At 36.4% G+C, this 18364-nt stretch overlaps 1 protein-coding gene across 1 annotated transcript in view; it reads right to left on the bottom strand.

Annotated features, from left to right (window-relative positions):
- Nucleotides 1–18364, bottom strand: part of LOC123313946 (cilia- and flagella-associated protein 52) — a 57762-nt gene that overhangs the window by 12494 nt on the left and 26904 nt on the right. Inside the window, exons 6-8 of the mRNA XM_044899059.1 lie at nucleotides 15558–15730; nucleotides 12789–13146; nucleotides 8335–8680 (exon numbers count right to left, since the gene is read on the bottom strand). Coding sequence (XP_044754994.1) covers nucleotides 8335–8680; nucleotides 12789–13146; nucleotides 15558–15730 — 877 coding nt within the window. The remainder of the gene's footprint in view (nucleotides 1–8334; nucleotides 8681–12788; nucleotides 13147–15557; nucleotides 15731–18364) is intronic.

Here is an 18364-nt window from a genome sequence, read left to right as displayed (position 1 = left end):
GAAATAAGTCCACGTGCAAGAGATTGTAGAATCTTGAAATAGATTCATAATCCTTGCTAGCACTGCTCAATTGAAATGTCTACTCAACTCAACTCGAACTATTGTCTTCTCTGAACTATATATTTTATTATATTTCATAATTTATATAGATTTTCAGACTTCTCTAGATCATCTCACATGAAAATGGGTATGTAGCACCAGGATTGAAACTTCTCAAGTCCATCTCAATAAAAATGATTGCTGATTCATTGTCTGCTCATAATATTCCTTATTATTAGAATCAGTTTAATCATTTTTAAGACAACTCTTATGATCACCTCGTTATACATATGACTAATTCATGGTGTTGAGTTTCAGATGAATGAATCCTCATCTTCTCCAGGGTGGACCCTGGATGTAGCTGTTTTCTTCAGAACAGGATGAACACCTCAACTTTCGTTAAGCGATCAGTGATAATGCTCGATACACCTCGACCTAGGCTCCACCCTGGAAAGTCTGCTCGAACACTCATGTCTACTCACTTGGTATGGTCTACTCTTTATAATATGTACTCTCATTGTTTCTCTTCTATATTCATTCATGGGACTCAACATGCATGTTAGTTTTCTCAGCCTTCAGCACATCTCAAAATCTACGATTAGAGATTTATTCAACTCAGTACTCTCATGACTTCTCTTAATTTATCAATTGTTTCTTCTATTTTTCTGATGAACGTTCTAATCGTGCTTACTTGTAAGCAGTTCGTCTCTGTAAATGCTGAATTCATTGATAAATTTTTGCACTCTTCAAGATCATCTCAATGTATATGAATTATACTATGTTCTTCTCATATTAATTATGATTGTCCTTTTCATTTAATTAATTATTATCGAACTTCTCATTTAATTAGAATTTATTGCCCTTTTCATATTATTTTTAATATTCTAGTGCTTCTCAAATTCATTAATTCTGTGCTTCTCATTTAACTTGTGCTACTCTTGTTCTGCTCATACTTACATTAACATTATTGATCAACTCAAATTTAATGTATCGATTTCTCGTTGATGATCAGACTTAGACATTGCAGTTTCACCTCGGGCCTATTTCTCTGTACTCTCGCGTCTTCTCTTTAAAATTCAATATTCTAACCTTTGCGTTTTCTGATAGAAAAAGGAGGCTCTCGCAATCAATTTTCAATTGATTGCCCTATCACTGTGTAACCGTTGTGTTGATATTGAATTTATTGAACTCCTCAACGTCTAAGTCTGACATAAAGTGACTTCTCATTTGAACTGCTCTGGACCATCTCTTGTTTTTAATTGGATATTGTCTCTCTGAGTTTATAGATGTGGTTAATATTAGTTGCTTTTTACTGTATTAGTTTCATGCAGGTGACATATTCATTTTATGGTTGTGAATGATACTTAATAAATGTTTTTATACCATCTCCAACTCAATTATCTTTTAATACAGTCCACTACTCTTTAATTAAAAATCATAACACCCTCGATTTTTTAACAAGGTATATTTGGTCCTATCGCCATATTTTGGTCCAAACAATCTGCCCTTAGCCTATGTCCCAATATCAATCACCCTTTATAATCGAAATGATTTCCTGTTCATTCTAAAATAGCCATGATGTGTGGACCAATTTTTTTTATAATGTCCAATATTCACCTTCAACTTTCCTCTTTTCAAATATTGGTTAGACACCCAATCTTTTTACCGACTTTTCGTTCCTCTTCATCTTCGTCTAACAATAATGCAAAAGCACATCGTTCATTCAGGCGTAATTGCAGCAATTTTATTTTTAGCAGAAGTTAAAGGGTTTACGTCCTATGAGATAGGGCACGTAAGAGAAACAACGAAAATAATAATAATGATAATTTAACAAAATTTTTTAGTGTCCTTGTACTGTTTTGATCAAAATGAAAGGCTTCATGTGTCAAGTGCTGGTCGATTCGAATGCAACCGAAGATTCACGACACACGAAGCGGAAGGTGACTGAGACGATCGTGACTGATAATATGAACGCAACCTCCGTCAACGGCTAATGATCCTTCCGCCGGCCTGAACTGAGCGGAACGTATAATATGAATCGACCTTTAATACAGGCCTTAAGCTGTATTCGGGTTCGAATTTCGCACAGTCCAAAAATTGTTCTAGAACTGCGTAGAACTGTTGCGCCCTAATTTCGAATCCTAGAACTGTTCGAGGATGGTTCCCATTTCATGAAAGCCCGAACGCGAAACAAACATCATATATGGCGCGTAAATTATGAAAAAGATTTGAATCTCAATCTCTGTTATATGTCGTTATTTTGAAAATCCTCAAGGGCCTTTTGAACTTCATTGTTCGAAATCTATTGTGAAAGCCCTCCATAGTAAAAATTCTTCTATCCAAATCATCTTGTTGAAATTCTTTTGTCATAACTCCTTTGTTGAAAATATCTTGTTGAAATTCTTTTGTTGAAATTATCTTATTGAAGTCTTGTTTATTTGAATATAGTGGTACTGTCTCCTTAACGTAACCATCATTTTTAGGTTACTATTAGTTCTAATAAAATTTCAAAAATCAACAAGTTTGGTACGATATTTTCATCGAATTCGGCAAGGCTTCATCACTGTTCGAATAGGACGATGAAGAACTATTATTATCAAACAAATGAATGAACTCCATAATTCGCAAAATTAATGAAAACAGAAGGATAAAAATGAATAGAACACAATTAGGCTTTTCAAAAACAAAACTTGGTTCATCTTCAGATTTATATTCCGGAGTCAGACTCACATCTGTACAGATTAAATCTGCTCTCTTGATATCTTTGTGCGAATTGTGTACGAACTCAAGTGATTAAAATTGTGAAAATTGAAGATTTTCGCGTACTAACACGAAATCTCAATCCCCATCAAGAAAAAAATTCGTTTTCCACCAATATTTCCGCGTTTACGCGGAAATAAAATAGTTAGAATAAATAAATCGCGAAGTGTAAACAAAGAACTCCTGTTCCTTATCTTGGTAGATAAGATATAAACTTATGAACTAAAGCGTTCCACACACTGAGAACATTTATGTCCTCTGAAAATAATGAACCTGGTGTGATCATTCATCAGAACCAACAGGGATTTTTAGGTTTCCCACCATCTGAAACAATTAATAAAGCAGCTCAAATCTTGAAACAAACTATGAATAAACTCAATAGTGGCCCCGACGGAGGAGAACATAGTAGCAAGACATTAAAGATAGTCAACACAAACCAAGATCAAGAAATGGAACCCAACAACACGCATGACTGGCAGACAGCGAAGAAACGGAAAAGATCACCAACCCAACCTCTTAGTCCATCTATAACACCAACTGAAAACAGATTTGCACCTCTACAAACTATAAATGAAAACCAAGCCAGGAAAGAAAAGGAAGATAAACCACCAACACCACCGCCGATATACATCTATGACGTTGCCGATTATAAAGCAATGATGAACACCTTTGCTGAAGTCATTGATAAGAATTCCTTCCATACTAGGGTACTTTCCAATGATAAAGTAAAAATTAGTACATACACCGTGGACGCCTACAGAAAACTCTCCAAGTACCTTATCAGTGAAAAAATAATCCACCACACGTACCAGATGCGACAGGAACGAGCATATAGAATGGTCATAAGAAATTTACACCACTCTGTGCCTACTCAAGAAATTCGAAGTGAACTTCTAACACATGGTCATAAAGTTAGGAATATCTTAAATATTCAACATAGAGTGACCAAGGAACCACTCTCTATGTTCTTCGTAGACCTTGAATCTCAACCAAATAATAAAACCATATATGATCTTCGATACATTTACAGCACTAAGGTCACTATAGAACCACCTAGGAAAAAACGAGGCATAGTACAGTGTATGAGGTGCCAAGAATATGGTCACTCCAAAACATATTGCTACAAACCCCACAATTGCGTGAAGTGCGGCGGCCAACATGATTCTAAAATTTGCCAAAAAACCAAAAACACTCCTGCAAAATGTGCTTTGTGCAATGGCGATCATCCAGCCAACTATAAAGGATGCCAAGTATACAAAGATCTCATACAAAAAAATTCCAGAAGTAACAACCATGCACCAAATAGCAGACCAAATGTACCCTCCACCAACATAGCAACATCAACATCTCCGCAACCAAACAACCAACCTCCACGAACCTACTCTCAAGCTACAAGAAATGTTAATCTAGAACAACCCCTATCCCAGCTAAGTCATCAACTATCTAGTTTCCTCGAAGAATTCAAAAATATGTTCTCGCAATTACTAAACCAGAACAGCATGATCCTGAATCTGCTCACCACCGTTATGAATAAACTTCCATAATGTCGAACAGGATTAATGAGATTCTCAGAATTGCGACTTGGAATGCCAACGGATTGGCAAACCACAAACGAGAAATAATAACCTTCTTAGATCTCAACAAGGTTGACGTCCTATTGATCTCCGAAACTCACTTCACCAGCCGAACAGTATTTGCGATCCCAAACTATTCAGTCTACCACACTATTCACCCAGATGGAACAGCTCATGGAGGATCTGCAGTGATTATCAAAAATTCTATATGTCATTATGAACAAGAAAAATTTCAAACAGCCCACATTCAAGCAACGACCGTATCAGCAAAAACAAAAACTGGCCACATCAACATAACATCAGTGTACTGCCCACCACGACACACCATATCGACAGACACATACAAGGAGTTCTTCGCCACTCTTGGCCAGAGATTTATTGTGGGTGGCGATTGGAATGCCAAAAACACTCACTGGGGATCCAGACTAACCACAACTAAAGGTCGTAACTTACTTCGGGCCCTAAACGACAAATGCTACTATCACCTTTCGACGGGGGAACCCACGTACTGGCCAACGGACCCAAGAAAATTACCAGACCTGCTAGACTTCTTTGTAGTTAAAGGCATTGCTCCACAAAACTGCCTTCTGGAGTCCAGTTATGACTTGGATTCTGACCATTCACCTGTTGTTCTGACCTTAAACAGTCAGCCTATAATAACAAATTCCCCACCCAAATTGTCTACAAAGTTCACTAGATGGGAGCAATTCAAAGAATACGTCATAGAAAAACTGGATAATAACCTCTCTATGAAAGAACCAGCTGAGATTGATCTAGCCGTACAACACTTCACAGAGACGTTACAACAAGCAGCATGGCAAGCTACCCCCTGCACCGGAAGAGAAACCTCCAATGATAGCAGCACTCCTCTACACATACGGCAATTAATATCTGAAAAAAGGAGAGCAAGGGGTGTATGGCAGCGGTCACGCAATATTACTGATCTCCATCATTACAGAAGTATGTCACGCAACCTGACCAAAGCCCTAAGAGATGTACAAAACTCCTCTTTCGAACGCTATACTGAAGAATTGACTACCACAGATCACAGTTTGTGGAGAGCCACAAAAAAATTCAGCAGACCAACACCATCCATGACACCAATACGTACCGAGAACGGCTGGGCACGATCCAACCAGGAAAAAGCAAATGCCTTTGCAGAGCACCTATCAACTGTATTTGAAGAGCCAAAGCCAGTACCTGGATACGAAATTGATGCCGAAGAATTCTTAGATGCACCCTGCCAGTTATCACTTCCCATAAAACCTATAAATCCTAAGGAAGTCAAATACGAAATACGCAAACTTAAAAATAAGAAGGCTCCTGGTCATGACCTGATAACTGCATATATCCTGAAAAACCTACCGAAAAAAGCAATAGTCTTCTTAACTACCATATACAACCGCATGCTGAATTTGGGTTACTTCCCGATCACATGGAAATATGCCCATCTATTGATGATTCACAAAAGTGGCAAACCTGAGCACTCACCAGCATCATACAGACCCATAAGTCTTCTCCCAATCCCTGGAAAACTATTTGAGAGAATACTCCTAAAAAGGATACATGAAGACCATGAGACAACAGATCTTCTTCCTGACTACCAATTTGGGTTCCGACAAAGGATGTCAACGTCACACCAGGCTCACAGGATAATCAACGTCATCTCCAATTCTCTAGAGAGAAAGCAATATTGCAACGGCGTGTTCCTGGATGTCTCCCAGGCGTTTGATAGAGTCTGGCATGCAGGCTTATTATACAAGCTCAAGAAGAACCTAAACCATAATTACTACCCCATTCTGAAATCGTACATCTCTGACAGATACTACTCTGTTAAGTCCAATAACGAACTATCTGGGTATTTCCCAATTAAATCTGGTGTACCCCAAGGAAGTGTACTAGGACCGTTCTTATACCTAATCTATACTGCTGATTTACCGGAAACTCCCGACACAACTATTGCTGCATTTGCTGATGACGTTGCAATACTTTCGTCCGACAACGACCCCATTGTATCCTCCACAAATATCCAAGAACACCTGGACCAACTCAGCATCTGGTACAAAACATGGAGAATAACTTTAAACCAGAGCAAATCAGTTAACGTAGTCTTCACCCTAAGACACAACGACTGCCCAAGAGTAACTCTGAATGGAGTCACCTTACCGACAAAGACTGAGGTCAAATACCTAGGTATGCATCTGGATCAACGGCTCATATGGGAGAAACATGTGCAAGCAAAGAGGAAACAACTAGACATGAAGCTCCGACAGATGTATTTGCTCTTGCAAAGAAAGTCGAAGATGACCATGCAGAACAAACTGACAGTGTACAAGGCGACTCTTAAACCAATCTGGTCCTACGGCATACAACTGTGGGGATGCGCGAAGCCATCTAGAAGAAAGATCATCCAAAGGTTCCAATCCAAAACTCTCCGCTTAATAGCGGATGCACCATGGTACGTCACTAACCAACGACTGCATGAAGACTTACAGATCCCTTACATCAATGACGTCATAGAATCTGCATCTGCCAGATATCGAGATCGACTACAAGGTCACTCCAATGACCTGATACAAAACCTCTACCTGAAAGGACCCCACATCAGAAGACTGAAGAAGACATGGCCCGAAGATCTTCCACAACACTAAACTAAAATAGTGCAAAACGAGTAGAAATGTCACTGGACATTTCACTCTCATGTAGTCTCTTTTATCACAATTACTTAATACCTATAAGAGTAGATTGTATATTGTGCAATAAACGTTAAAAAAAAAAAAAAAATCTTCAGATTACCTTTTCAAAAATTAAGGTTAGGTTAGCTTGTTATCAACAAAGCCTCTTTCATGGACATGCGTCGAAAATATCCCAGATCAGTTCTCAGGTACTGAATTTGGATAGTTCTAGGATCGTCCCAGGATGGTTCTGACAAAACCCGAACACGAAGAAGTTAGTCCTAGAACGGTCCCAAAAAAACCCGAACAAGAACATTCTAATGCGCAAACTCCTGACCGTTCTAGAACGGTTCTTGTTCGAACCCGAATACAGCTTGTGTCTTCAACTTTTACTGTCAAAATGAAGAAAGACAAATAAATTCATGTCTGAAATTATATCCAGTCTCCTTCAAGTTGTCCGCATATGCTGAATGCGTTTCATTGCGTGTTATCGGTAGTATAACTCCATTGATGTTCTTGGATGCATTTCTAGAATGATCTTTCCGTTAGCGCCTTTTCTCGCTAATACAGTTTTCTTAGACTTCTTTCACACCATCGGGTTTTTACCCCAGTTTAATTGATATAATGGGCTCTTTCACACCTGCTCCGGTTCAGTGTCGCACCGGAAAACAACCGGATTACACTTTCGGCGGCGCTTATCGCCGCGAGATTCGAAAGCTCACCGTACGGATAAAACCCGATGAATAATTTTTCATTCGGTTTTTTTCCTGTAAAAACCCGTAGTGATAAAGGAGTCTAAGACTTTGGATATGGAGGAGCACGGCAGCTTTCATACCATCGGTTTACGGTTTTTACTGTATAGTTCAGTTCTTTTTCCTCTTCGATAATACTCAAATCCGAGTTTAATTCATTATCCGCTAGGCGGCGTTTAAATTTCTGTATTCGATAATTGCAATTACCTTGAGATTCGACACTGGGATGTGCCCAGCGCAGGGATAAAACCTGATGAATAATTTTTCATTCGGTTGTTTTCCTGTTAAATACCAACGATAAAAACCCGTGGTTGAAGGGAGTCTTAGGCTGCCCAGGCTGTTTGTAGTACGAATCGCTTACGCTATAGAAAAGCGCCAAACAATATTTCCTATCCTAGACGGCCACCTATTCCATCTATTCTCTGTAATATCTGCTCGCCACTTTGTCGCTACACCACTTCGGTGGTTCATTGATGTTTTCTCATTCCGAATCGTGCAAAAGGCAAGAGATAATTATAAATGATGATTTCTCACCCTCTTGGTATTTCCACAGCTTGACAATCTGGTCGTTTCCTCCACTCACGAAACTGTCACCATCAGGAGATATATCCACGGCGTTTATTGCTCCAGATCTAGAGGCATCAAGTTCCCTCACAAGAGTTCCATCTAAGACCTCCCAATATGAAATTTTTCTATCAGAACCGCCTGTGAGGATCTGAACACTAGTTGGATAGTATCTCGCACACATAAAGAGAGTATTGGCGAAGAGGATCTGACGACGACAATATCTTATGATATCCCATATAATACAAGAACCATCCGTGCTGGCACTAACAGCTTCTGTATCGCTATGGTTCAGATGGATGGCTGAGATTGGTCCCTGCGAAAAGTATTCAGAATCGTGAAAGGGTTCAACCATACGATTATAACAGTTCAAATTGATAGCTCCAAAAAAAATGAAACCATGAACCGTAACTGTCGAACTTGTTTAAGTGATTATTTTTTATGCTTCTGTATAGCTCATAATAATGAACAACTCCTGTTTGGAGGTGAGCTCACTACAAAAATTAATCGGAAACTAGATATCCCTAACCAGCAAGCGGCTGGTGCGAAAATATTGAAAAAAATCATAATAACTTTGATTTCTTCAACATGAACCATCGTTATGATTTTGAAAATGTGAAAATTTCAGATAATAAGGAAAAAAATTACTAAATAAGAACATTTCAGAGATGATTTACATAAATTTAAATAACAATATCAATTTCAGAACAGACACTGAACATCTCAGCAAATTATATAATAGTATTTTAATGAAATACAAACACTTAAAAAAATTTGAAGAATAAAATAGGTAATTAAAATATTAATTTGACAATAACATTGTAAGTATTCAGTTCATTAAAAAGACCAATTGTACGAAGAAGAATAACCCAAATCTGTCAATGATATAAAATTGTTTGTGGTTATGTTTCATTGTTCGTCTGGTTTTTTCTCTGAGAAACGTCGCCGAATATAGATTAAAAGAATCCAGCTGCTGTTTTTGTCCTATACCCTACAACATATTTAGACTTAGATATTGAAAAAATCTAAAAAAAAAATTGAAAACTCCAGCTCATTTTCAACAGATTCATTCAATCTTTTTATGTTCAAGATGATACCTAGAAGTAGGGGTTCAAAAAAATAGTCAGCAAGAGTCATTTCGATGTATATATATTATAAGACGAAAAATTCCCCCAACTCGTGTTCTATTGACTGATATATACAATGTTGAAAATTAAGGACTTAAGCTCTAAATCACCTTTTTCAGGAATAATAATTTCAGATAGAATTAGGACCTACAATCTTCGACACACAAACATGCCGATTTATAATTCTGTCGCCGAGCGACGAGAAGTTATCGACGTTATCGTATGACACTGAAGAGGGTCTCACTCAGTCGCGCATTGAGTATTAACCCCTCAAAGATCGACATTAGTGCTGTTACTCACGAGAAAAACAAAGCGAGACTTTCACAAGTTCATGATTAGGTTTTTATTGATGTGATGAATATATGAAGGGTGTCACAGAATTACTAGTCAATAATTCACCACCATATTCATAAGCTCGAATCATTTTTTTTGGGAAATATTTCTCAATGGAGAATAGAGATGTATTTCATTTTCAATTACGTACGTCTCAAATCGGGGTTTTGGTAATTTTTCGTATCTCTCAATTTTGCAATTTTGAAAACCCATTGTTGATCCAGTCCAGGGTGTCCGAGTTGAAGTGTCCTTATACACTTAGAAGAAAAAGTTGAATACGAAACTTGTCTGTAGTCGATTGAACTTTTATTTTTTTATAACTCACATTAATACAGGGTGCTGCGTTTTTTCCCTGCCGGTATCACCTCTCTTATTTTAAATGAAACACCCTGTAAATTATTGCATTTTTGAATTCCTTGTCAAATTTTAGGTGACTTTTTTTTATTACAACCATGGTCCTATATATCACATATCCTGAGATATTCGACTTTTTCCTCAAATTTTGACAGCTGTAGGTGCTCACTAAAATAGCTGATACTAGTTTTCTAATAAATGTATCGAAACCAAATTTTGCCCAGCTCTTATCAACATATTGGATCACACGTTACATCTCTATTTTTAGCAATCTGATATACAGGGTTTTCAAAAATTGAAGTTGAAAATTCAAATAGAGGTTCAATCAAAACTTACTTTTTTCAAATAGCAAACTATATTTTTTCATGTTCGTCATATAGAGCAGGTTGAAATGACCAAAAAAGTATTTGAACTTTTTCTGTTAAGTGAATAGTTTCAGAAATATGGACGAAACAGTGCATTTTCCTGTAAGAACCAACGATAATTGATTAATTGAGCTGATAGAATATGGTAACTATGGAAATAAGCACTTATCCACTTGTGTATTTTTGGGTTTTCTTTTGTGTTGTGAGAAAACTACTTGATTTTTTTGAGAAAAATGTATCTGTTAGTTGAGTCTCCATTAAACATTTAAATAATTTAATTATATTGGGAGCGAGTACTGATTATGGAAAAGATTAGTCAATCTAGTTAATTAGATTTATCAAAAAAATAAAAGCCAACTATATAGCAGCAACACCAATTAATATATAATAATATAATTATCGTTGCTTCTTTCTAGAAAATGCACTTTTTCGTCCATATTGCTGAAACTATTCACTTTACAGTAAAAGTTTAAATACATTTGTTGCAAAAATATAAGTTGCCATTTGAAAAAATTAAGTTTTGGTTGAACTTCTATTTGAATTTTTAACTTTAATTTTTGTAGATCCTGCATATCAGATTGCTAAAAATAAAGATGTAAGGTATGATCCAATACGTTGACAAGAGCTGGTCAAAATTTGGTTCCGATACATTCATTAGAAAATAGTTATTTTAGTGAGCTGTCAAAATATAGGAAAAAGTCGAATATCTCAGAATCGGTGCTCTATAGGACCATGATTGTTACCAAAGTTACCTTAAAATTTGACAAGGAATTCAAAAATGCAATAATATCCCCTATATTATTGCTCTTCCATTTAAAATAAGAAAGTTGATATCTTTGGGAAAAAACGGAGCACCCTGTATTGAGGTGGGTTATAAAAAATAAAACTTCAATCGATTACAGACAAGTTTTGTATTGAACTTTTTCTTCTAGATCCTTTATTTCCACAATAAGGTATGGGGACATTTTAACTCGGACACCCTGTTCATAAATGTAAACAGGATTGGAATAAAGTATGGATTTAAGTGAATATCTTTTGAACGAAAAGGACAATATTTATGAAATTTTGCAGGTGGGTAAGTGCAATGGCGCATCTGATGTACAATTTTTAGTTGATAATTTACTTGAACCGGAAATATCCTCAATTTTTTTCATTTCTATGGGACCTCCTGTATATCTTAGCAGATGTTGAAAGTGCTTGGAATTTCGAATTCGTACATACTGCGTTTAGTGTGAAAAATCTGTATACAGGAGGAATTATCGCACATTAATCAACTTCTTACGAGTTTTTACATTACCGTAAGAAAACGTTCAGATAAACAAATTGATAACAATATAAATCGGACTGGCAGAAATCTACACTTTCAGTATACCATGGAGAACGCCGTAGTAGTAGATTTCTACCAGTCCGATTTATATAATTACGATTTTCGAACCACTAACTCCGTTTTTGCAAAGAATTTTATTTTTCCAATTACAAATCACAATTGAGATAACTAAATGATATTATAATTGTTCAGAACGGAACCGAGTTACATAAATATACGCCTCTGATAAAGTTTAAATGGAACTGAAAACTAATAAGTGACATAAGTGTTAACATCGGATTCTGCGAAGCTGGCGTCCCTTCGAGGGAATTGATGTTGTGTGTATGTAAAATTTTGCGCCATTCCACTTACCTGCAAAATTTCCTAAATATTGTCCTTTTCGTTCAAAAGGTATTCACTTGGTTCCGTACTTTATCCCAACCCTGTATATTAAATGGAAAAATCTCATTTACCAAATGAACAATCATTTGTTTTTTCAACGTCTATTTGAATGAAAAGTTAATTTACCTTTCGCTCAGTTACAGGAAAGTCCGTCAAAATTTAATGCTCCATTAAAATTTTAATTTCCTATTATTTCTTTCACAAATAATAGTTCAAAATGTAAATGGGGCATTAAGACTTAATGGACGTTCCTGCAACTTAGCCTCTAAACTCTAAAGCCCGTTTGCAACAGCCGAGAATTCTCTACAAAATTCTCGCAAGAAAACGGCAGAGATTATTTTGTATGCAACTGAACAGAGAATTCTACCGAAAGTGCTTTTGCAACGGTATATAATTCACGGCGCATGAATTTTCGAGTAAATTCTCTAGAGAATTCTCGGCTGTTGCAAACGGGCTTTACACATAATTAATAAATCTGGTAAAATATAAAAAACCTTATAGCCACGAAATATTGCCATGTCGTGTTAGAGTAGGTACCTTATGTTCCTTCAGTGTGCACTCCAGAGATTGCGAATGGGGTGATATCTTCCATAATCTAACTTGTCCTTCACATCCTCCACTAACTAGCAATTTTCCATGTTTGGTCATGCCCAAGGCAGATACACCTTTATTATGAGCATTGTAGATTTCATAAATCAATCTACCGGTTAAAGGTGTGAAAGCTCTGATAACACCGTCGTTCCAACTGGTCAAAATTGATTTGCCGTCTTTGGCAAAAACTACATTCGAGCAACTGAAATTTTTCACCCGAATCCTTAGGAGTTCTTGCATCGTGATGGCTGACCAAAGTCTCACATCATTTTTGCTGGCAGTGGCAAAAACTTCAGAAAAATCACTGAAAAAATTAATGATCCATTTAGAGCATTATACACGGATATCAGTTAATGAAGGACATTTTATTCCATTTATAAGTCATGATACGACTAAGTTCCCTCTACCTTGAAGAATTTTTTTTAAATGTCATTTGTCTTGTGAAGCATGTTTGTGAAGACCATATTTCAATGATCTTATTCGTCAATAGTCAATCTTGAAGCATAAAGTGCTAATTCTTACAATTAAGGATATTTTCTCCACGATGAATCATACAGTGTCTTCAAAAATGATTGTTACAATGCAGTTGACTTTGAATTAACCAGTGCTGCTCCTTAGTGAAGTGTTTTGAACTGAATATCATATAATTCCAAAATTGACTCCCACTGTGATTTAAGAATAATTCATTCAGACTCTAAAGCGGGCCGAAGTGCACTTCGGCACGGAAGCTTAGCTGGTGGCGTTCTCTGTTACCATTCATAATGAAATTCAAGACTAGCACGGAATTGGAAATTGGCAAAATTTCTTGCAAGCTGCAAACTATCACTTCGGCAAGGAATTTTGTGCCGGATATGGATGATGCCAATGCTTATGTTTTGATCAGTTACATGTTCAATTCATTTAGGTATTTTGTCCGAAGTTTATTGCGAATGGTGAATTCAGAGCCAACTTTCGTGCCGAAGTACACTTCGGTCCGCGAATTGATTGTGAATGCAGCTTGATGCGGAACCTGGGATCAATCAACGTAATTGATTTACGTTGCTTATGGAGAGGCTAGCCAATTCAAATAGTCAAGCCATAGAGTATACGTATTAACCACTGAAAAAGAAATCCGATAACAGAAAAATATCTCGGTGGAACTCTTCGCAAAGAAGTTCAGAAGAAATTCGACAGAGCAAAGTCGTCAGGGAGATTGGAAAAAATACCGTCAAACCCTCACATTGTATAGCAAGAAAAAGAGAAGGGAAAAAGAGAGTAATGGAAAAACTTCTGGAGCAGCATCATCGGGACCTGATTCCATAAAATTCTCGCCAGGCAACCATCTTTGACGGTGGGATCTGGGATCTGTCAAAAGATCAGACGGCCTTTATACGATCTTTGGAGCAGAAACCCTTAAAATCTTGGCTGACATGCACCTCCCAGATCACGTGATGACACAGATGTCACAGACGACGAATTTACAACCACTCGTAATAAGCGACCCAGCAAAGAAATCTGGTGAGAAGGACTGTTTTATTATTTCTTCCATATAAATCGCCTGTGACGATAAAACCTTTCCGGCTCTGCTTCAATAGAGTCTGGAAAGTTTAATGCCAAACCTAATTAGTCTCTTCAGATCCAGCTTAGCATTCAATTCCATACCATCTAACTAGAGGAAGGCAAAAGTCGTCTTTCCGACCGATCAGTCAGATTATACGAGTTATATGAGTTTTTAAACCATGACAAGTGTTTCGCTATCACAATAAGATTTTCAGGTGGATGAAGGTAAACTAAATTATTTGGTAAGGAAACAAAAATAGATGAGCAAGCATTTGACTCTACTCCTAAGAATCTGGAGGGGGGTAATGATAGTTTCCGGAACGTTCAGAGCAATTTTGGGACAGGAGCAAATCAGACTAGAGCTAATAATGGTAAATATCAGAAACAATATCAAAGCAATTACAAGGCATGTATAGCAATCCGAAGATCGGTCATAAAAAATATAGAAAATTAAACTTTCTATTCACTTTCTAGTAGTTCATGATGAAATCTTTAGTTCTTGATGTTATCGAAAACTATCATCTACCCTTATTTTTCAACAAAGTCTTTATTTCTTCCTTTTTTTAACATTCAAATTTTTTATTTTTTTTCGTTTATTTTATGTTAGCGTTTAAAGTGACGAAAATACTACTAGTTGAACACAAATATTCCAAACGAATTCAGTAATGGGGAGTTATATTAACGGTTTGACAGTCAATCGATTTCTAAAACGAAATCACTCAAGCCTTTTCATTTCTGAATATTGAATTGAGAACAATTGAATGTATTAGTACTCAACAATTAATGTATTGATCCCTAATCAATCAGACTCACAATAATTAATCAACTCATAACGAAAATGCTGAACTTTAGGAACGTTAAATCATGATGTTGTTTAAACTGTCAACAGTGTCAACCTCAACAACCAGCAAATGACAATCAGTTCTCTGTGGAAAGTAGACTACCCAACATACTATTGCGTAAATTTATATGTTGTTTCCCAAGCAATTTTTCGGACTTTTCTTCTGGAAGAACCTTTTACGAAGTATAATTTTTGAAAAAAAAAAATCAGTTGTTTTTACGTTATGCTATGACATCACATTTTTATTTATATATGTATCTATGAAAGGCCCTTATTTCAAGAAGTCACGAAAAATTGCGTTGATGTAGGTATAGATAATATTTATGAAAACGTACTATGGAAAATTGACGTGATAAATCGTAGAAGTGTGACATGTTACCACCAAATTGGCTTGAAAGGTTTTCTTGTCTATGACGAAAATTTCACAATTCGTTGTCGACACCAAAATAGTCTTCTCGCCCATCATTTGGATCGCATTGACTGAAGATTTCACACAAGTTGATAATTTCTGAAAGAAATTCATAAGAGTTATAAATGAAATAGAAAGTCATTAAGGAAAATATATCACAAGTCAAAGCTGCCAAGCGCCTTGTTCATCAATCTCATCGATCCCATCGATCCCAAGCAACAAATATATCAACTCTATTTTTGTTTCCTCATAGAAAAATTCGACCGTAGTTGTCAACTCAGAATATTGAAAATCTTCAGCCAATGAGAAAAAAAATTAAAAAGCTATACAATACAATATATATTAAATTGAGGTAAGCGTTATACAAGGTGATTCACCCGATTCACCGCGATGGCATATTGGACGTTAGAGTACATTATTTTTTGCTGAAAATTTGCTTCTGGGGATTTTCGACACTGAAATTTTTCCCTAACATAGCTTCAGTTCTCTGATACTTCCGGTTATACATGAAACATCCTACAACTTTCTTATTTCAAATGACACACCCAGTATACTGCTATCCTAAAAACAGATGCCGTATCAATAAAAAAAAAAATTTCGATATTGTTATTACTGAAAAAAAAAACCGAAACATAACACGTTTTTCAGCAGAAGGCCATGGAAACAATTTTGACCTCAATTTTCGCGGTTCGATCGCATCTGTCGATACGACAATTTATCTCTCAACGATTTTTTTCAAAAGAATTATAACCATTCTGAATTTTTCCCTAATGTAGTATTATAACACAATTCGCTGTTTGAACCTACAATATACAGGTATCCCAAATTGTTTGATTTTGGCTGTTTCTGATACTTTCAGACTAGATAGGTGAAAACGTTGGAAGGAGTCCTTGGCCTTCTTTTCGAGAAAAGTCCATAAGTGGAAACCGTTTTACGATATCTCTATATTTTTCATAATATCTGAACGAATCTGAGGGCGATGTATGATGTATGATATATTTCTGAAACGGAAAAAAATGTCAATTCTTTCTAGGTCATTTTAAACTGTTTCGATAGGAAAATAGGAAAAACCACAACTTCATGTTATAGCTCAGCTATAACATTGGAAAAAATCATCATAGTACGCTACTGGATTGCTATCAAAAAAGTGTCTGTATAATGTTTTCATTTCAACATCCTAGCACAAACAGGAACGGAGATAATGACCAAAGTTGAAATCGCTCAAATTTCAATTTTGGTCTATAACTCGAAAACAAAAGAAGATAGAGGAATGCAGTTGATGGCATTATTAGTTTCTCGAAAAAAGACGACATGTACGGCACATTCATTTTCCTCTCGTTGGGTAAGAAAGTTGTAGTTCAGGTATCACCCATTTTGCCCGTCCTGTACAGTGTTGTGCCGTTCGAATGATTGCGTCAATTTCCAATAACCAACGATTGTTTAAGTCTTAAGTCAAGGTTGACAGATGTAACAGCGTATGAAATACATATTTTCTATTTCAAAGTCACTCACACTTGTTTCCGAGATGTTGATTACTTTTTCAACCTTTGTATATTTTTTTATATTCATTTCTATCAATCAATTTTCTTTTTTTAGCAAACTATTATCTAAGGGAAACTTGGACAAGTTTCCCGCACTCCCTTTTAGTCTATTCAACAATTGTTTCCTTGAAATTTTTACAACTATTATTAAAAAGAATCATCGTTTGTAAAACAATATTAATCAATGAAAGCAATAAAACTGAATAACACCACGCACCTATTAAACGGGTAAAAAACAAAAATTATTCAATTTCTTACTTCCTAACAACAAAATCACGTTCAACCCTCTCACTCCCGAACGGTCCTAATGGCGGCCAAAATGGAGCCGTCAGTAGTTGCGCCTTGTTACTAGTAACTATTTACGATACCGGTAGAGCGAAATTTGAATTGAAATTTTTTGAGGTGGTTCAAGTCTCCTACCTCAGCAAGTCTCCCGGACTCCCCCTACCCCCTGAAATATATGAACGTTCAATCCGAGTACGTTGTATATCCAAACATTCCAAATAAGCGTTGATTCCGAAATATAATACAGGGTCTGAAATCCTCTCATCTCATATCATTATGTTAATGAAACGAAATAGTCGCCAGGCCCAGAATATGAATGATCAATATTATTTTTCCGAAAAGTTTTGAGGATGGATAACATTGAAAAAAATTATATTTTTGCTTATATAACTCGGGACTCATATCTAGATATGACTGCTGTGGCGACGGCGGTAGCTACGCACCTGCGTAACTCCGATAATTTCTAATATTCATATAGAATGCCTATTCTAATACTATCCCCCGGTTTCACAAAGCTTGATCGGAGAATCAACGTTTGATTGACGTATAAACGTCTTTTTTTTTTCGATCGATAATTCAGTCATGAGCATTCAGAATATCATCAAATTATGATCCATATACATCCATTCAATGAGTCCCAATTGCTACTTCTTCAATATACATATTCAGGAATGTGAAGGTTTCAGTCACTACGTTTTGGAAATCGTGGAACTGTCAAATAGTTGATCGTGCAAAAAAACGTTTGTGAAACCCCCTGGTGAAATTTCGCATCTGCTTGGCTGATGATTCAATTTTGTGCTCGAATTGAAATGTTGGCGCATACAATACAGTTCTGACCGAACAAGTTTCTTGTACAGATTGTAGAGAATCTTTGGCACTATGATGCATAAGCAAGAACGAGGAATTT

The sequence above is a fragment of the Coccinella septempunctata genome, chromosome 1, assembly GCF_907165205.1.
Source record: "Coccinella septempunctata chromosome 1, icCocSept1.1, whole genome shotgun sequence".
Lineage (NCBI taxonomy): Eukaryota > Metazoa > Arthropoda > Insecta > Coleoptera > Coccinellidae > Coccinella > Coccinella septempunctata.
The sequence above is the reverse complement of the archived record's forward strand: the minus strand, read 5'-3'. Positions and strand labels throughout refer to the sequence as shown.